The 20,808-nt window shown below is 60.9% G+C and overlaps 1 protein-coding gene across 1 annotated transcript; it reads right to left on the reverse strand.

Annotated features, from left to right (window-relative positions):
- Positions 1-1,742: 1,742 nt before the first annotated feature.
- LOC129148146 (transforming acidic coiled-coil-containing protein 3-like) lies at positions 1,743-16,202 on the reverse strand. The gene is given in 17 exon segments (XM_054712840.1): positions 1,743-1,808; positions 2,014-2,134; positions 2,207-2,313; positions 2,900-3,051; positions 3,594-3,637; positions 4,111-4,187; positions 4,539-4,616; positions 4,821-4,908; positions 7,460-7,563; positions 7,850-7,902; positions 9,455-9,608; positions 9,814-9,889; positions 10,602-10,743; positions 10,746-10,775; positions 10,778-10,806; positions 13,212-13,335; positions 16,130-16,202. Coding segments are annotated over 17 exon segments (1,518 nt in total).
- Between the last annotated feature and the right edge of the window lie 4,606 nt (positions 16,203-20,808).

The raw sequence follows: 20,808 nt of genomic DNA on the forward strand, positions 1-20,808 counted from the left end.
CCTGGACGCAGCTGACGGCCCTGGAAACAGGTGTCCACGCAGATATTCCTATGTGCTGAGCCATGGCCAGGAGCTGGAGGTCTGCTCTGGCCGGGGTGCCCCGAGACCTCAGCTGCTGGAGCAGCCCCCAAGCCCCAGCTGAGGCCTGGCTGAGCAGGCCAGGGCCCAGCAGAGAGCCTGAGGTCTGGGGCGTTCCCCTGTTGGTCCACGGGGCTGGACGAGGCCACCGAGCAGCCAGGACATTGCAGAGCTCGTGTGAATCAGCCACAGGTGCCAACCTTCAGCCCCTCAGTGAGGGCTCCTTCCCGGGCCGCAGCCTCACCCAGTAACACAGGCCCACCATCCCCTTGTAGGTTTTTACATTAAAACTAGGGACCCGGTACACGAAATTCGTGCACATGAAAAGGGGATTAATTAGAGGAAATAATTTAATATTGCTATTTGCCCTTTCTCTATAACAGAAGTGTCAGAGATGAAAGAAAATTAGTAAAATGTATATGAAAACCTTCCTCCTGTCAGAGTCTGGGGCACACCACATGCACCTCAATATCGCATGAGACCCAGACCCGGCTGCCCGCCCCCCCCCCCCCCCCCCCCCCGCATTAGGCTAGATCCAGACCTGGCCAGTCCCACCCTTGTCAAGCCCTGCCAGGCAGGGGGCATAGCCACAGGTCCCCTAGCCCAGCACCAGGATGGGGGACGTGGCCTGAGGTCCCCCAGCCCAGACTGGGGTGGGGGGCGTGCCTTGAGGTCCTCCATCAAGCCCCACCAGGTGGGGGACACGGCCTGAGATCCCCTGTCAAGTCCCACTGGGCGGGGGGCACAGCCTGAGGTCCTCTGTCAAGCCCAGCCAGGCAGGGGGGTGCAGCCTCAGGTCCCCTGGCCCATTGCTGGGATGGGGGGGCATGGCCTGAAGTCCTCAGGCAGGGGGGACGCAGCCTGAGGTCCCCTAGCCCAGCACCAGGACAGGAAGCACACCTTGAGGTTCCCCCGTCAAGCCCCACCAGGTGGGGGGCGTGGCCTCAGGTCCCCTGTCAAGCCCCATGGGGGAGGGGGAGGGCGTAGCCTTAGTTCCCTGCTGATTGCTCCTTAAAGCTCCTGCTGGGAACTTGGCCTCAGCTGTGGGTGCAGCCATCTTTGTGACGGAGTGATGGTCAGTTAGCACATTCCCTCTTCATTAGATAGGAGGATTGCAGTGGCCCTAGCTGGTTTGGGTCAGTGGATAAAGCGTCGGCCTATAGACTGAAGGGTCCCGGGTTTGATTCTGGTCAGGGCACAGGCCTGGGTTGCAGGCTCAATCCCCAGTGGGGGGCAGGCAGAGGCAGCCGATCAATGAGTCTCTCTCATTATTGATGTTTCCCTCTCTCCCTTCCTCTCTGGAATCAATAAAAACATTAAAAATAAATAAATAAAATAAACGTGGGTCCATTGGACTCTGGTCTGTGGTTGGGAGGCAGACGCAGGCTGCGTGCCCACCTGGCTGCCCCGAGGCGCGGGCGGAGGGGCCGGAGGCACGGGGGCCGTGGAGGATCGGCCAAAGCTGGAAGCCTTGCTTTAATCAAGACAGAGCAACCTCAGTGCCAAACTCACACTTTATTTAGTGTCCTTTCTAAATAATCAGCTTAAACATGAGCTGAGGTGAGGAGAGGATAAAGAACATGAAACCTGACAGACAGACAGACAGACAGACAGACAGACAGACAGACAGGAGGGCGGGTGTGTGCAGGGCGGGGACCCCCACGTCAGGTCTTCTCCATCACGGAAATGAGGTCGTCACAGATCCGGATCAGCTCGTCGTTTTCTTGTTTCTGAAAGAGGAACGTCAGCCCTGCATCTCCCGGGGCTCAGAGGTGGCAGCAGGGGCCCGGTGGCGCCTGGCCTGGCACCGAGAGGGGTTTGGGAGGAGGGTCGTGGCCCAGCTTGGGAGCCGGCCGGCCACGGGGCCCTGACAGGGCAGGTCCCAAACCACAGGGGCACGTCCCTCCCGCTCCCGGGCCTCAGGCCTGCGCCCACCTTCTGCTCCACGGCCTTCTCCAGCTCCTGGACACGCATCTGCTCCTTCCTCAGGCTCGCCTGGAAGGCCAGCGCTTCCGCCTGGGCCCTGCTCCGGACCTGGGCGAGCTCCTCGTTGGCCCTGCACGTGGGCGAGCGGGCTCAGCCTCCCCGTCCTCCCCATCACCCCACCGCCCACGGCGCCCGGACTCACAGCCGGAGCTTCTCCTCCGCGTGGGCCTTCAGCGCCCGGTACCGCTGGCCTTCCTTCTGGACCCTGTCCGTGCAGTCCTCCACACACTTCCTCAGCGCCTCTTCACTCTTTAGGGGGAGGGGCGTTACTGCTGCCCGTTCGCTGCTCTGGGGCCAGGCCCCCCGGGACCCCCGGCAGCAGCTCGGACGAGGAAGGGTGCACAGAGGCAGCACTTGCCGCTTCTTTTGGAAAGCCCCCCACACACAGCCCAGGCTCCCCCTCCCTGGACACCAGGCCTGGCCCCGACCCCAATGGGGTCATTGCCTCCTGGCCCCCCAGCCTGCTCGGCACCAGAGCTTCCCTCCCCACAGCCCTGTGGGCCCCAACTCCTGCACGTGCCCAGCTGGGGGCGCTGAGGGGGACCTGGCCAGGCCTCCTCCGGAAGGCAGCGCTGGCTCCTCGGTGCCCGCTGTCACCAGGGCATCCGCTGGGCCCGCACGGCCCTGCCCAGGCTGTGCCTCCAGCTCCTCTGCTCACATGCCCAGGCCTCCCCAGGCCGACAGCACCCCACCTGCCCCGGGCCCACTGGTGAGACTGGCCGCTTCGCCAGGTGCCGCGTTTAAGGGACCAGGACGCGGTGGGGAGGGCAGCTCCTGCCCGAGGGGCTGGGGACTGGGCATGACAAGGCGGGGTCACAGGGCACAGCCCCCCTACCGTCCGGTAGCCCTCGATCACCGCCTTCTGCCGCTTCAAGAGGTCGGAGAAGGACTTCTCCATGGAGCTCAGACCTGTGCTCAACTCGTCTTTTTCTTTCCGCACCTTCTGGATCTCGGCTTTGGCACGTTCCTCCTCTGTCTGAGCCTCCTCTTGAAAAGGGAAAGGCACACGGGGTTAGGGGGCAGTGTCCCCGTGGGCGACTGAGGGCAGGGACAGTGGGACGGAGGCGAGGGGGCAGCGTCAGCCGCAGCGCCCGGAGGTCCCGCCAGAGGAAGGTGACCAGGCCCCTCCCCACCTGCCCTCCAGAGCACAGCACTTCCTCACACCAGGTCCCGGGAGCCCAGGGCGGACAGGAGCCCCGGGCCCCAGCAGAGCTGTCCCCACAGGTGGGGCCTCTGGAACCTGAGTCCCTGGCCCGGGGAGAGGCAGGGTGCTCCCACCCCTGGCCCAGCCTGGACACGCTCAGAGCCAATGCCCACAGAGGGCGAAGCTGGACACGCCGAGGGAGGACCCTGCCCGTTCCCTGTGGTCCCGGCCGCTGGCTCGGGTTCTGGCCCGTTTGGGGACTGTGAGCACAGCTCAGCCTGCCTCCTGCCCCCGAGCCGGCCCGCACCGGCCTGGGCTGCTCTACGCTGGGGCTGGGGCACCGAGGCGGGAGCCGCTGCTAGAAAGGGGCTCGGGCCGCACTTACCCATCACCCGGTACAGGAGGCTCTCGTACAGGTCCATGACCTTCCTGTGGGAGGAGCAGATGCTGTGAGCGCCGTGTCGGGCCACGCCCCCACTGCAGCCTCGCCAGCCCCGCAGGCCCCACCCCATCCCCAGGTCCCCCCCCCCACAGGCCTCACCCCATCCCCAGGTCCCTCGCCCCCCCCACACACAGGCCCCACCCCATCCCCAGGTCTCCCCCGCAGGCCTCACACCATCCCCAGGTCGCATCCCCCCACAGGCCTCACCCCATCCCCAGGTTCCCCCCACCCCATAGGCCTCACCCTATCCCCAGGTCTCCCCCCGGCAGGCCTCACCCCACCTCCAGGTCCCCCACAGGCCTCACCCCATCCACAGGTCCCCCCCGCAGGCCCCACCCCACCTCCAGGTCCCCCCCACAGGCCTCACCCCACCTCCAGGTCCCCCCCACAGGCCTCACCCCACCTCCAGGTCCCCCCCACAGGCCTCACCCCACCTCCAGGTCCCCCCCACAGGCCTCACCCCATCTCCAGGTTTTGCTGGTGCAGCTCCTCACACTGGCTCCTCAGCTGCAGGACCTCCTTCTGTGCTGCCTCCACCTACACAGGAGGCGGCATGAACATCACCAGTCGGCCAACAGGTGCCCACTGAGGGCCCATCAAGCTCCCCTTGTGGGGGGTCCCACGCCTGTGTGTGGGGTGTGGGCTGGGGACGCCTCTTGCTACAGGCCAGGCTGGGGAGCAGCTTGTGGGAGGAGGGGGGAGTGGCAGAGAGAACACCACACAGGAGGCAGCTCAGAGCAGGGCAGGGGCCGTGGGCAGAAGCCAGGGCAGGACACAGCTGCCGGTGGGCACAGCCTGGGAGCGTGTGCCAGATGGGCGACGGCCGGCTGAGTAAGTGGGCACCTGGGGTCCCACCGCAGCAGTCCCCTCCCCAGGCCTGGCCCTCACCGCGGGGTCCCTCTGGCTGTACTGTAGCACGGCCACGAGGGGGCCCCCGGGCCTGAGCACACAAGGAGGTGGGGGCACCTGTGGGGCAACAGAGACCAGCTGGGCCCCAAGCTCCTCTCCCATCCAGCCCCGTCCTGTGGTCAGGGAGGACAGGTCCCGGGGTGCAGGAGGCTCCAGGACTGCATAGTGACCAGAGACAAGCAGGGGCCCCCTGTCCACTGACCCTTCAGATCCCCGACCATAAAGCCCATCCCTTTCCACGACAAAGGGAGCAGCACTCACAGCAAGGCGGAGCTCCGCAACGCAGTCCAGCTCCACCAGCGGGGCCTCGGGCGGGCCCCCACAGGAAGGCGCCTCGGCGCCCGGCCCACTGAAAGCAGAGCAGAGGCGCGCACGCGGTTCAGATCTCCTGACGTCGCCTTTTCAAATCCACTATTAAGGGGGCACCGCCCTCCCGCAGCCGAGGGCGTCAGCTCAGAGCCTGATGCTCAGAAGCCGGGTCCTGAAGCCCCCTGTGCCGCGCCGGCACGGCCAAGGGTGGACCTGAGTGGGGGTGGTGAAAGGCTTAGGAAAGAGACCAGAGAATGAAGGCTGGGTCTCGGTGGGACACCGCTTCCTGACAGCGCCAACGCCCACAAGCATGTCTTTATTTTATAGCTGATGCCACGAGGCAGAGTAAGGGCGCGATCAAGATGTTACAACATTCTCGTGGGTTTCGATCCCACTCAACTACACGCACCTGAACTCTATCAAGCCCACATCACTCAGGCACGCGGGGCCACGTGTTCGGACCACAGGTTCAAGCTGACAACTCCAGCTGTTGGCTGTCATTGTGCTGGGAGGGCCCCGCCCTCCAAGCTGGGACTTGCACGTGGCCATGAGAGGACTGTGCCCTCTCATTAGTCCGAGGCTTGAACCTGTCCACACACTGCAGCCGCTCCCCAAATATCCCCTTTTGTTTTTAAACACGTCTATTTACATTATCAAAAAATTCCAAACAAATTATTCAGCATAATCAAAACATCAAAACAAACTTCTGGCTATTAACAAAACATTCAACTCAGTAACATTAATATAGAAACAAGAGAGAAAACTCTGGCTACTAATAATAACAAAACAAAGTCAATGCAATACAGCAATAAGAAAAACCAAACTTCAGACACGTTAACATTTTCAGAATGTCTTACTCAGAGTCCTTAGATTTGGCTGCACAAGACTTTACAGAAGACTGGCGGCTGACCAGCGCTAACATAGCCATAAACACGGCTGGAGGAGTAGCTTCCACTCCTTGCCTTTCTGCCATTTGCTGGGCCTCAGTTGTTAGCTTCTTCAGCTGACTCCATGTTGGAACCTCAGTCCCTTGCATGCGGCCTTCGCTACCTCCTTCCGAGCCACACCTCTCGGTCTTCCGAACGGGGGGACAAGGAGCTTCCCTGGGCCCCCCGTGGCTGTGCACGTCCCGCTCTGGCACCCGCTGCTCTGCTCCCTCTGGACTCTGGGGACCGGGCTGCCTGGACAGTTGGCTTTGGGGCTGAGTTGGCTGGAAAGGCTGTGGTCGGGTCGAGAACACAGTCCCCTCTCCCTGGCGGGCGCGGGGCCGGCCCCGCTTGCAGCTTCCCTGCCTAGGGGATTGGATTATCATTAATGTCAGTCCTGGGCAGCATCCATTCACCCAATGCTTTCCTCTCCTGCATCTTGGGCACAGTCCAGGCTGCCTGTTCCCACTCTGTAGCCTTTTGACTTCCGGTTTTCGCTTTCCAGTCCTCAGCGAATGGCCCGGCTTGGCTTTAAGCGTCCCGCTGACCAGGACCTCCATCCTTTGCTGTTACAGTTCCCAGCCACCTCTTAATTCCTACCTTCTATTTCCTACTTTATTTCATTTTCTACCTATTTCTAGCTCCTATTTCTACCACCTACGTTCCACTGCTTACTTTCTACCGCTTACCTCTCTATTTCTACCGCTTATTTCTACCTATTTTCCACCTCTATCTGTGAACTATGGGTAGGCTTGGCTGCCCCTGCCCAAACCTCCCTGGGTTGCAACCCCCATAAATTCCACACCTTAACTGAACCCGCAAAACCCCACGAGGTCCAGTGCCTATGAGCAAACCAATTACCAACATTTTACCTGTACTATCTTCTACTTCTAGTTTTCCACTTAATCTGTATCTATCTTACTTTCTATTTTATATATTCCATTTTCTACTTATTTTCTCCTTAAGAAATTTAAAATGCTTCAATAAGCATTGTTTTTAGCGATCCCTTCCTAGGATCCTGAATTTCCCGAGTTTTACACCAAGCTTATCACCACACCTCGGCTCCCTGCCTTACTTCCTGCGTGCGTGCGCCTTGGGGCCTCCTTTCACCTAACGATTGTAGTTCCCCCGAACTCAGTCCCTATTGGGGTGCCCCCTGTGCCGCCGGCACGGCCAAGGGTGAACCTGAGTGGGGGCGGCTGAAAGGCTTAGGAAAGAGACCAGAGAATGAAGGCTGGGTCTCGGTGGGACACCGCTTCCTGAGAGACAGCGCCCACAAGCCGTGTCTTTATTTTACAGCCGATGCCACGAGGCAGAGTAAGGGCGCGATTAAGATGTTTACAACATTCTCGTGGGTTTCAATCCTACTCAACTACACGCACCTGAACTCTATCAAGCCCACATCGCTCAGGCACGCGGGGCCACGTGTTCGGACCACAGGTTCAAGCTTAAAACTATAGCTGTTGGCTGTCATTGTGCTGGGAGGGCCCTGCCCTCCAAGCTGGGACTTGCACGTGGCCACGAGAGGACTGTGCCCTCTCATCGGTCCGAGGCTTGAACCTGTCCAAACACTGCAGCTGCGCCCCACAGCCCCCCTAGCCTGGAGGTCTCTGATCCCCACGCACCTCCAACCACGCCCTGAGCCCCCCGCAGAGGCCGGCCTACCTGCTGGTCGTGGGGGCCGCGGGCGCAGGCCTCTCAGGACTGCCCTGCAGGAGCGGGTCGAAGCTGCGGTACAGGGACTGCTTCCTCAGGGCTGACTCCTTAAACTGAAGGGGGGGCGTCAACTGGCCCCCCTCATTCTGACGGACAGCAGCCCCCAGGGGGAGGCGACCAAAGGGCCGAGTGCCCACTGCACCGACGCCTCCCAAGGGGACTGACCCCGCATGTGCTCCGAGTGGCTCTGGGGACCCGGGATGTGGCTGAGGAACGCGGCTGCAGGAGAGGCCCGGACGGCCTGACGCTCGGCCTGAAGCAGCGCCCAGGCTGCCCGGTGTGACAGCTGCGCTAGGACAGTCCCCTGAGCCGCCCCCTCGGGAGGCCGGTGGTGCTCACCTGGGACGTCCCGAACTGCTCCAGGTAGTCCACGTCGACCCCCATGCCTAGAACTGAGGGAGCAGTCAGTGCGGCCGCTGCCGGCACCCCCACAGCAGACTGTGCTTCCCCGCTCCCCGGAGCCCCCACTCACACTGCCAGCACCCAGCTGCGCCCCCCCCCCCCCCCCAGATTGTTCGTGTGGCCGTGCTGTGCACTGCTGGGTGTTGGGAGGCAACCTCAGGGTGACAGCCAAAGGTCCCCAGGGGCTAAATGAGAACCACGGTCCCGGGTGAGTCCTCTGGTTTCTGGTAACATAACATTTGCTAAAAAACTAAGGGTCCCTCATGCCATCCATGAAACTAACTGAAAATGGGCAAAGACCTAGATGCACGAGCTGAAACCACACAATCCCTAGAAGCAAACGTAAGCGTCAACCTTCAGACCGGCTTTGGCAATGAGCTCGTGGCCGGACACCAACATCACAAACCGCAAAAGGAAACAGGGAAGTGGGCTCATCAGCGCGTGTGCCCCCAGGGGCACCGTCCGCAGGGGGAGGAGCCCACCGGAGGGCACTTCTGCACGCCCTGTGTCTGATCGGGACCCTTCTCTAGAAAACACCAGGCCCTCACCCCCAGAAGGCAGTGCGCAGGCGGGGTCGGAGCCGCCGCTCCTCCACAGAAGACACGAGGCCAGCAAGCCCGGAAGGCGCTCACCGTCTCCGTCCCCAGGAGCGCAGATCGCAGCCCCCGGACCTGCTGCCCCGCTGGGAGGGGAGGACCATGCAGCCAGACAGCGGGACCCGCCCCTGGGGAGGAGACGGTGCAGACCCCCTGGGAAAGCGCAGTCCCTCGGTCGTTAGACAGGCATGTGGAGCAGGTACCCCCACCTGAAAGACGGGGACCCGGACGTTCACCTCCCCTTGTGCCCGCACCCTCAGCAGCTGACGTGGACCCACACGGAAGCCCACCCGCTGGGGAGCGAATACCGGCTGCTCTGTCCACACGCAGGTCATTCAGGCCCAACACGGGCCAACCCGACAACATGCTCCGCGGGAGAAGTGACTCGAACCACCCGTGACTCGGTCCCCTGGGAGTGGCGGCCTGCCCAGCACACTCCCTGTACTTGTCCTGCGGGGAACCCCCCCCCCACCCCCATCTCCTCTGCGCCAGTGGTTTCTAAGGAGCCAGAGGGCGACCTGGGCCAGCAGCCTCACGTCTCTTAAAGCACCTCAGTCACGCGGCCTCGCTGGGCGCGCCTTCCCTCAGGGACCCCCGCCGCCCTGGAGGAGGGCCGCTTAACCGCCTGTGCACCACGTGGAAGGCTTGAGCCCTTGCTCCCATCCCCGGGGGTCTCGGTTCCAGCCCCTCCAGTGACCTCGGGGCCCAGGTGTCCGGCACTGTCACGGCCGCACGCACGCCTGTGCTCCTGCTCTCGGCGAGGCTGCAGGCCGGCTCCAGAGGCTTCCGAACGCAGCCTCCCAGGATGCCCCTCTCCCAACCGGCTGCCGCCCGAGGGCCTCGCTCAGGCAGGGACCCAGCTGCCCGCAAACGCCACTCAACACACACGCTCATGGGACATGTTCCAGGCGAACCGACAGCAGAGGGAGGACCAGGGACAACGCACCCGCAGCTGCGTCTCGGAAGTGCTCCTCCCTGGGGCCCCAGGCAGGCTCGGGCCCCTGCAGAGCGGGGGGCGCCGGGTCGGCAGCAGAGGCTGCGGGCTCAGTGCCCGGACGGCTGGGGGCAGCCGCTGGCTCTGGAGGAGTCAGGGGTCCCTCCTAGAAGGAAGAGAAAGGCCACCTGGGAGCTCAGGCTGAGCATCTGGAGAAGTCGAGGCTGCCAGGCGGGGCCTCTGCCTCACCGTCCCTCGAGCTGGGGGGCTGTGGGGCTGGGGTGGGCAGCAGGGTGTCCCCTCCAGTCAGCACCGGCCTCCCTCTGCTTGGTGACAACGTGCAGACAATGGTGACCGCACACACTCCGTACCTCGCCCACCGGTCCCGCCGTCCCCGCCGTTGTCTGCCTCACGGGTGTGCCATCTGCGGAGGCTGGAGGCACCGGCCTGGAGAGACGGGACCCACAGGCTGCAGCTGCCACCTGCCCTGGGCACCCTCATCAGACAGCCAGGCCCAGGGCTGAGACGGGCGGCCGGCCCTGGGCACCCTCGTCAGACAGCCAGGCCCAGGGCTGAGACGGGCAGCCGCCACCTGCCCTGGGCACCCTCATCAGACAGCCAGGCCCAGGGCTGAGACGGGCGGCCGGCCCTGGGCACCCTCGTCAGACAGCCAGGCCCAGGGCTGAGACGGGCGGCCGGCCCTGGGCACCCTCGTCAGACAGCCAGGCCCAGGGCTGAGACGGGCGGCCGGCCCTGGGCACCCTCGTCAGACAGCCAGGCCCAGGGCTGAGACGGGCGGCCGGCCCTGGGCACCCTCGTCAGACAGCCAGGCCCAGGGCTGAGACGGGCGGCCGGCCCTGGGCACGGCTACGCTTCTCTTAGGACCCGACCCCGGGGCCACTGAGCAGCTGTCCCCAGAGCAGCTGGAAGGTGAGGGGCGCACCCGGGCTCCCGCCCCAGGAACTCAGGCACAGGTGCTGACAGCCCTCGGTGCCGGGGCCACGACAGGACGCTTTCTTCTCAGTCTCCACGGAGGGCCTCCCCTGGCGTGGCCCCGCCCTCTGCTCTTTCTGAGATGTCACCACAGCCCGCCCCGGGCCCCGCCTCAGGGCGCCTACAGCCCTTCTGGTGCCGGGTCCTCCCGCACCCCGGCACTCACGGGCTCGGAGGGGAGGCCCCTGTGGCCCCAGGCCCCGCAGGACTGCTCTGGAGACATCCCGGGAGCTGGGCGTCTCCACCGCCTCCCAGCGGGTTGCGGTTTGGGGGATCCAGCTCGTCCCAGTCCAGGGCGTAGACCCCTAGGGAGGAGCAACAGGCCCTTGGTCAGCCTCCTCGGAACCTCTTCCTGCCTCACCGCTGGCCGCCTGGGGTCACAGGTCGCCGATGGACGCAGACGGGGGACAGGTCAAAGGCGAGGTTGTCTGTGCTCGCCTATTGCTCTTCCGGTTCGACCCCTAACCCAGGGGCCAGGACACACGGGGGTCAGCTTTGCACCGAGGACAGGATGGCGAGGGCGCGAGGCCGCCTTCAGCCGGGGCAGGGCCGGCTCTCAGGGCCACCTTCCCGGTCCTCTCCCGGTCCCCCCGCCTCTGCTCTGCGGCCCCGGAAGCTAGTCAGACCCCGAAGCCAGGAGGCGGCGCCCGAGCCGCCGGCTTCCCTTCCTCCCTGGGGCCGCTATGGAAGAACAGGACCTGAGTCACTCTAAGCTCTTGCAGGTTAATTTCAAAAAGAAAATACAAAGTGAAGCTGAAAAGTAACAAGGAAACCTGGGGAGAGAAACAGATTCAGCTTCCAGAGCTTCTACCGGGAACGGGAACACGGCCCGAGGATGCTTTGCGCAAGGCAGGTGCAGGGTCTGGGGGGACATTTTGCTCCGATCCCTGTCTCTGTACCTCTGAAACTGCTTGAGAGAAAGAGCGTTTCAAACAGCGCAGTCAGCAAAAGGCGGCAGAACAATGTGCGGGGCCCCTCCCCGCGGGGTCCGGGCGGCCCAGGCGGGCGGTTCAGCCTAATTCGGAGAAGGGCGGCCAGCAGGGCCTCCGCAGACAGAGGCAGGCAGAGCCGCGGCACCTGGTAGCCCACCGCCGGCCACGCCAACACCCGGCACCTGTGAGGCTGCGGTGGGCGCCTCCGGGGAAAGGCCGGGGTCTAACTCTGAGCCCACAGACAAGCCGCTGCTCCTGAACGAGCCATCTGCCTGCGGTCTCCCCCCACGGCTTGGCGTGGAGAACACGCGGCCACTCGCAGGCAGAGGGAGACGCAGTGGACGCAGGAACACGGCGAAGCCACAGCGGCGCCCTCGGGGCCTCTACGAAGTCAGAGGAACGGGAACCGAGGCCGGCGAGCTGAGGTGCCAAGGGCTCTGGGCACCACTGCCCCGCTCAGCGGAGACCGAAGCCCAGCAGGTGACAGACGGACCCCAATGGTCCGGCCCCTCTGTCAGCGGCTACAAAGTGCGGGCGTCAAAGCACGGACACTGGTCCTTTGGGTCCAGACTCAGTTTGCTAAGCCGATGTGTCACCCAGAGCAGAGCTGCAGGTCGCTGCTCACGCCCGGCGTCCGCTGCTGTGGCCGGACGCTCCGGGAAGCCCCACCGCCCACGACCAGGAGCTGGAAGGGCCTTCAGCGAGGAGGGGGAGCCCTCTCTCACCGGGCAGGCAGGAGGCAGGGGTGCTGGCCTGGGAGGACACGGAGGAGGAGACGGCCAGTGCCCCCAGGCCTGGGCTGGAGGGGGGCCCAGTCCGCAGAGAAGGAAAGGCGGGGGCTGGGAAGGGGGACCAGAGGGCAGCAGCGGAGCTGGGAAGGAAGGAGCAGGAGGGGGACTGCCCGGCCTTGGGGCTGGGGGGGGGGGGGGCGGCAGGAGCTTCCACATGGGGCCTCCAGTCGGGCCCAGGAGCCTCAGAGCAGCCGCTCCTCCTCCCACAGTCGTTGCGATAATCACCGACATGACAACCTGGGACCCACCTGAGAGCTGGGCATGGACCTGGGGGGCGGGGGAAGGGGCCACGGGGTACCTGCTGGCGGGGGGGGGGGGGGGCGGGGCCTTGGGCTGGAAGGGCAAGGCCAGGGCGGCTGGGGCAGGGAGCAGAGCGCCCCGGAAGGGAAGGCCTGGGTGGGAGTGGGCGGGACAAGAGCCCAGGGGGCCGGGGGGTTACGGGGTGTGGGCAGTGGGGGCTCCCGCGGCAGGGGAGCGGGAAGGTAAGTGGAGGGTGACTGGGTTCCGGCCTCGGGCAGGGTCAGAAGAGCGGCCCCTTTCTGGCGGCTCCCTGCCTGGGGGTGCGGGGGGAGGGGGCGCAGCGGGCCTGGGGCAGGTTCCGCTTCCACGACCTACGCCCCACGGGCCGGGCTCGAGCAGAGCCGCCCTCCTGTCCGCGGGGAGGGCCGAGCCCAGGTGCGGCCGGGCGTGGGCTGCGGGAGGGACGCGCCACGCAGGGAGCGCTGTGCCTGGAGGGGAGGTGGGACCTGACGGGAGCCCAGGAGCCGCGGGAGGGCGGTCCGTGTTGGGGGGACCGAGGCGGGGTGCAGCCAAGGCCGGGACCCACGGCCCTACCTGCCCCCCTCGAGGTCGCAGATGGAGCTGGAGGTGGAGTCCCAGTCTCCTGCCCGCCGCCCGATTAAATGCCCAAGATCAGCGCGCGCAGCCAATCAGCGGTGGTCGGGGGAGGGCGCCTGGCGCCAGCAGCCAATAGGAGGGCGGGCCTGCCAGCCCCGCCCCCAGGCGGCTCCAGGCGCCTCAGGTGTGAGCGGGGAGCGGGCGGCGGGCCGCCACCTGAGCACCTCGCGGAGCCGGAGCCGGAAGGTGTGCTCGGCGGGCGGGCCCCCGGGAGCCGGGAGCCGGGCTGTGCGCAGGCGCAGGAGGCTGGAGCCCGGGCCGTCCGCGGGGTCTCCGTGTTCTGGGTGGAAATGGGAGCAGGTGCAGCGTCGCCCTCCAGGCGGCTCTGAGGCATCAAGCCCTCGTCCGGCGGGCAGTTTGCCTTTTGGAGAAGTTCTGGGGGCCCCTTGGGGCTGACGGCTGCACAGGGTCCCCGAGGCGGGCGGTTCAAACCATCAAAAGTAGGAAAATGCAAGATGCTAACGGCCTACGGTGAAGTCAAACAACATACCACTTCGAAAATATTCTCACAAATACGAGGGGACTGACTTTCCACCTGCCGTGTAGTTGGTGGTGGGAATGGAGGTCTAGGTTCCTTTAAACGCGGGTTGGCTCCGTGGATGGAGCGCCTGCCTGTGGACCGAAGGGTCCCGGGTTTGATCCGGTCCACGCACCTGGGTTGCAAGCTCCATCCTTGGCCCTGGTCCTGGCGCGGGGGGCGGGAGGCAGCCAGGTGATGTCTCTCTGACATGGGTGTCTCTCTCACACACTGATGTTTCTCTCTGTCCCTTCCACTCTCTCTAAAAACCAATGGGAAAACATCCTGGGTGAGGATTTACGATGAATAAGTAAGTCAAAGTGGAGCAGTTGACACCCTAGTGGGAATGTGCAATCGGCTCTCTGGTCATCTTAATCCCGTGGGTGCAGCACCCTCTGTGCTCACCCTCAGCTCGGCCCACGCTGCCGGGGTCTGGTCTTAGCTCCTGCACAGGGATCGGAAGAAGTTGTGCCTGTCCACCGAGGCCCCATGACCTCCCCACGACCTCCTGGGTGGAGCTCTGAAAGGACAGCGTCTGGCGTCCAGGCCAGGCCCATTAGAAAGCCGCCTGGGCCCTAACCAGTTTGGCTCAGTGGATAGAGCGTCAGCCTGCGGACTCAAGGGTCCCGGGTTCGATTCCGGTCAAGGCCATGTACCTTGGTTGCGGGCACATGCCCAGTGGGGAGTGTGCAGGAGGCAGCTGATCGATGTTTCTCTCTCATCGATGTTTCTAGCTCTCTATCCCTCTCCCTTTCTCTCTGTAAAAAATTAACAAAATATATCTTTAAAAAAAAAAAAAAGCCGCCTGGGTCTCCCCACAGATGAAAACCCACCATAGAGCCGTCTTCCCCGGCCAGGACAGAACAGAGGGCGTCTGAACAGACGTGCAGCCACGAAGGAAGAAGGTGACCCCTCAGCGCCTACGTTTTCCAGTGGGTAGGGGAGCTTCCTGTTGTGCCACCTGTGACCTGAGATGAGCACGTGAGAGACCCAGCAGGCTTCCAGACCTAACCAACTGCCCAGCCCGGGAGAATCATCCACCCCTCGTTTCACCCCCTGCCCCCCCTTCCCCGCCCCCCCACCCACACACACACACAGTGGCAAGGACTGATATGAAGCCCACAAGTGCTCCCAGGTGTGGCCTCCCTGGATTGGCCAGCGCTAGGCTGTCATACGTTCCCTGAGGCTCCACACTGCTGAGTGACAGCAGGCGTCAGAAGGGAGACTGGAGCCACCGTCTGCGGTGAGTGAAACAGCTCTGGTTGTGACACCCCCTGAGACCATCTGGGGACCAGTGGAGGACACCCTGCTCGGTCCACGGTCTCCAGTCACGTGAGGTGACAGGGGCCTGGCTCAGGAATGTGGGTGCCTGGTGACCAAGTTCTAGCTTCTGTCACCAAGGAAGTGAAATAAAGTTTTCAAGATTCCATTACCTGTGACTTTTTTTAAAAAAGGCAGACTTACCTGGAAACCCCTCAGGGCTTTTGACTGCTCACCCAGGACACCTCCATAAATATGTAAAGTAATCCAACTCAGCTTCCCCCACAGCCCGGATCATGCCACCAGGGTCCCGCGTTCAGGAGAGCCGAGTCAGACCTGTGTCTGTCTGATCCGTTCCGTGTCCTGGCAAAGCCATTGTGTCCTCCTGGGCCTTCCTTCCCAGGGCCCCTGCCAACACCCAAAGGATGATGTAGGAAACCATTTTCTAGAGATGCGGGCAGGTGTCTATGACATCAAACCTGCCACACACGTGGGCAGTGTGACCTGTGCCTGATGCAAAATCTCAGAGGTGGCCAAAGTCTAAGACGGGGCTGGATGTGGCCCGAACGGCCGCTTCAAACAGGCCTGGGTTTCAGCGCCGTGACCCTGGTAGAGCCACACGCTCTGGGCCACTTCCATAGCCTTCACCTGTGAGAGGGTGAGAGGAAGGAAAGGAGGGGGTGACTGCCGTGCCACGTCACCGTCTGTGGTCTCCCAGGACACGTAGCATCAGACCTTGGGCTTGCTGTGGGCCTGCTTGGTGGGCGGCCTCTGCAATTCCTCCCCACGGACCCCGCCTTCGGACACACACATTTTTGGTGACAACTAAGTGTTTAACAAGTAGATCCTCCACAACAACAAACAGCCACGATGGAGTGAAGTCGAGTCCCTAGAGGGCTCTGTCTTACCCAGTTGGGGAGGGCACCACCTTCTGCCCTACCCAGGACATCGCACCCCAACAGGAGATGCTGGCCTGCACCCTCTGGAAGCTCAGAAGGTGGGCGAGTGGCAGCTGAGGGGCTCAGCAGGGAAAGACCTGGTACCAGCTAGGGGGTATGGGGTTAGGGGGTACCAGCTCAGCATGGGGGCCTAGGGCTGAGCGGAGAAGGGGGGTCCTGGAGGCCAGGCGTGGGCTCCTGGGGTTCCTGGAGGCCTCCTCCAGCATCTAGGGTCATACCACCCTGAACACACCGGATCTCTTCTGACCTTAGAAGCTAAGCAGGTCCACTCAATATTGGGGAAAAGAAGCTAAGCAGGGTTGGGCCTGGTACTTGGATGGGACACCGCCTGGGCATACCTGGTGCTGAAGGCTTTTTTTCCTCCTGCCCCACGCCCCTGGGGTAATGCAGGGCCCTGATGCCCGCCACCATGTAACACCTGAAATCATAAAACTAGAAGAAAACATGGCAGTAAACTCTTTGGCATCATTTGTCATTATATATATATGTTGGAGTTGTCTCCTTGGCAGGAGAAACAATAGGAAAAATAAACAAATGGAATGACATCAAAGTAAAAAGTTATTGAACAGTGAAGGAAACCATCAACAAAATGAAAAGACAACCTACTGAATGGACGAAGGTATTCTCCAATGATACATCTGATAACCCATTAATATCCAAAATATATAAGGAACTCCTACATCTTATCACCAAAAAAGCCAACAATCTGATTGAAAAAGGGGCAAAGGACCTGGATAGACACTGCTCTGACTGGGACATACAGATGCCAATAGACATGTGAAAAGATGCTCAACCTCACTAATTGCCAAGGAAATGCAAATTAAAACCACAGTGAGGTACCACTTCACACCTGTCAGAATGGCTGTCATCGGTAAATGAACGTGTTGGCAGGAATGTGGAGAAATGGGACACTTGTGCACTGTGGGTGGGCTTCTAAATTGGTGCAGCCACTGAGGGAGAAATACGGTGGTTCTTCAAAAAATTAAAAGTAGAACTACCATGTGATCCAGCAATTTCACCTCCGGGTATTTATTTAGAAAACCCAAAACACTAATTCGAAGAACATATGCACCCTATGTTCATCATAGCATTATTTACAATAAGCACAAGCAACTTACATGTTCATCGGTAGATGAGCGGGTAAAGATGTGGTACACAGATACATTGGAAGATTGCTCAGGCATGAAAAGAAGGAAGTCTTGCCATTTGCAACAACATGGATGGACCTAGTTGGTATTGTGCTAAGTGCAATAAGTCAGACAAAGAAGACAAACACCACATGATTTCACTTATACATGGAATCCAAAAAACAAAATAAATGAACAAACAAAACAGAAACAAATTCATAGATACAGAGAACAAATTAATGGTTGCCAGAGGGAGGGGGTTGAGGTGATAGGTGACAAAGGGGAATGGATTAAGTTGTACAAATCGCCAGATAAGAAAACAGTTACAGGGATGTATGTAAAGTACAGCATAGAGAATATAGTCAATAATAGATATATTTTAAAAATGTTTTTATTGATTTCAGAGAAAGGAAGGAAGAGAGAGAGAGAGAGAGAGATCAATGATGAGAGAGATTCATCAATCGGCTGCCTCCTGCACACCCTGTACTGGGGATCGAGCCCACCTGGGCATGCACCCTGACCAGGAATCCAACTGTGACATCCTGGTTCATGGGTCAATGCTCAACCACTGAGCTATACCACCCGGGCAATAGCCAATAATGTTTTAATAACTATGCATGTTGTCAGAAGGATTGGAGTGATCATTTTGCAAGGGAGTCCCCTTTCCCAATCTTTCCCATTTGAGGCAGCAGCTTCAGAAATAGTTCAGCTGGGCCCTGGCCGGTTTGGCTCAGTGGATAGAGCGTCGGCCTGCAGACTGAAGTGTCCCCGGTTTGATTTCAGTCAAGGGCACAAGCCCAGGTTGGGGGCTCAAGCCCCAGTGGGGGGCAAAAGGGAGACGGCTGGTCAATGATGCTCTCTCATCATTGATGTTTCTCTCTCTCTCCCCCTCTCTCTGCCTCTCTGGAATCAATATTAAAAAGAAAAAGGTACAGCTGGGCCAGCTTCATTCCCGCTGACACATCATCGCTATGGGATCCACAGAGAGTCCCATGGAGTTGGGGCTGATGGCCGGGGTGGGGCTTGGACCCATGGCAATGGCGCCTTGTGCGAGGCAGGAGCGGTGGGTGGGAGAGGAGCTCCTGTCCGAGGAGGCCGGAGGTCCGGCTCCTTCCTCGGGTGCCCGCCCAGCCTCCACCTGTGGAGCACCGGCTGCCCGGGTGGGCAAAGCCTGCGCCTGCAGGTCCTGCCGCTCAAACCTGGCTCCCGGGGGCCTGGCGCCGGGCCTCCCTCCGCCGCTTCCGGACGGGCTCCTGCCCTCTCCGCTCTCGGCGCCGCCCCGCTGGTGCGTTAACCGCGGAGCGTGGGAACCTCCAGAGCAGGGCGCCTCCCGCCGCCTGGAGCGTCTGCTCTCCCGCGAACCTGCGGGCACCCCGCCTCCTCACCAGCCTGCCCGCGCGCTCGGCCCGCGGCGGCTCCCCGCGCCCACCAGGGGGCGCCCTTGCCCGTAAGCTGGCGGGGCCGCCGCTCCCCCGGGCCGGGTGGGGGCTGCCGGCCTCTGCGCGGGGCGGCGCTAGGTGCGGGCTGCGCGGGCGCCCTGAGGTCCCGCTGCCTCCTGCACACCCCACACTGGGGATCAAGCCTGCAACCTGGGCGTGTGCCCTTGACTGGAATTAAATCCGGGACCTTTCTGTCCACAGGCTGATGCTCTATCCACTGACCCAAACCAGCTAGGTCGTGTCTTTAAGAACAGGAGTAAGTGAGCATGTTATGGTTTAACCACATCAGGAGCCCCTGCAGGCCATAACATCATAATAAATAAAAATATTAATAAAAGCCAATTATTGAACATCTTCTATAGGTCAGGCATTTTATACACATTATTTTATGTAACCCTGCAAAGTAGACATGGTCCTGGCCCATTTTACAGGTGTGGAAACTGAGGCTCAGAGTGGTCAATTGACCTGTCCTGGATCACACAGCTACAAAGTTCTAGAACCTGCACTTTAACCTAAAAATTGTTAGGTGGTGCTGGTGATGGCAGCAGTGCTAGTGGTAGCAATAGTCACAGTCACAGCCACAGTCACAGTCACAGTCACAGTCACAGCCACAGTCACAGCCACAGCCATAGTCACAGTCACAGCCACAGTCACAGTCACAGTCACAGCCACAGCCATAGTCACAGTCACAGTCACAGTCATAGTCACAGTCACAGCCATAGTCACAGCCACAGTCACAGTCACAGCCATAGTCACAGTCACAGTCACACAGTCACAGTCATAGTCACAGTCACAGTCACAGTCACAGTCATAGTCACAGTCACAGCCATAGTCACAGTCACAGTCACAGCCATAGTCACAGTCACAGTCACAGCCACAGCCATAGTCACAGTCACAGTCACAGTCATAGTCACAGCCATAGTCACAGTCACACAGTCACAGTCATAGTCACAGTCACAGTCACAGTCACAGCCACAGCCACAGCCATAGTCACAGTCACAGTCACAGTCACAGTCACAGCCATAGTCACAGTCACAGCCATAGTCACAGCCACAGCCACAGCCATAGTCACAGTCACAGCCACAGTCACAGCCATAGTCACAGTCACAGCCATAGTCACAGCCACAGCCATAGTCACAGTCACAGTCATAGTCACAGCCATAGTCACAGTCACAGCCACAGCCACAGCCACAGTCACAGTCATAGTCACAGCCACAGCCACAGTCACAGCCAAAGTCACAGTCACAGTCACAGCCATAGTCACAGTCACAGTCACAGCCATAGTCACAGTCACAGTCACAGCCACAGCCACAGCCACAGCCACAGCCACAGCCATAGTCACAGTCACAGCCATAGTCACAGTCACAGCCACAGCCACAGCCATAGTCACAGTCACAGCCAGAGTCACAGTCACAGTCATAGCCACAGTCACAGCCATAGTCACAGTCACAGCCACAGCCACAGCCACAGCCATAGTCACAGTCACAGTCACAGTCAGTCATTAATTGTAAAACAGGACACACCTGTGATCTCCACACAGCGGCTGGCCGGAAGTCAGAACGCAGACACCTTTTGAGAAGCTCCAGGTGTCCCCAGCAGTGCTCAGTGCCCTCCCTTACCCGTGGGGGAAGCACCGTGGACGCGGTAGGGTGGGTAACCCCCTCCCCCAGCACACACACCTTTTAGGAGCCGCAGAAGGCTGGGAGGGGCTGCCTCCCCCCAGCGCAGTGCCTTCAGCGCCACCTACTGGACCCTGCAGAAGCTGCAGGTGGTCAGCGAACAGGCGCGGGGCAATGGGATTGGAAGCCCTGAAACAGGGCGGAGTGAAGGGCATGGCCCTGGGAAAACCCCGCCATTCCCAGTCTCCTTCACGTCAGACACACAGAGAAAAGCTGTGTGTAAAAGGGAGATGCAGAATTCTCTTACCTATTTATTTTATATACTTTAATTGATTTCAGAGAGGAAGGGATGGGGAGAGAGATAGAAGCAAAATGATGAGAACCATCAACCGGCTGCCTTCTGCACGCCTCCCACCAGGGATCAAGCCCACAACGCAGGTATGTGCCCTGACCCAGAATCAAACCGTGACCTCCTGGTTCATGGGTCAACACTCAACCACTGAGCCACACCGGCCAGACCAGAGTGCTTTTAATTAGTTGGCAGAATTTTATATTTCTAGAAAACCCTAAGGGGGGGGGGGGGAGGAACTAAAGAGCAGCCCTAGCCAGTTTGGCTCAGTGGATAGAGCGTCGGCCTGTGGACTGAAGCGTCCCAGGTTCAATTCCGGCCAAGGGCACATGTCTGGGTTGTGGGTTCGATCCCCGGTGGAGGGCGTGCAGGAGGCAGCTGATCAATGATTCTCTCATCATTGATGTTTCTCTCTCCCTCTCCCTCTCCCTTCCTCTCTGAAATCAATAAAAGCATATTAAACATACACACACACACACACAC

This window comes from Eptesicus fuscus, chromosome 23 (genome assembly GCF_027574615.1).
Source record: "Eptesicus fuscus isolate TK198812 chromosome 23, DD_ASM_mEF_20220401, whole genome shotgun sequence".
Taxonomy (NCBI): domain Eukaryota; kingdom Metazoa; phylum Chordata; class Mammalia; order Chiroptera; family Vespertilionidae; genus Eptesicus; species Eptesicus fuscus.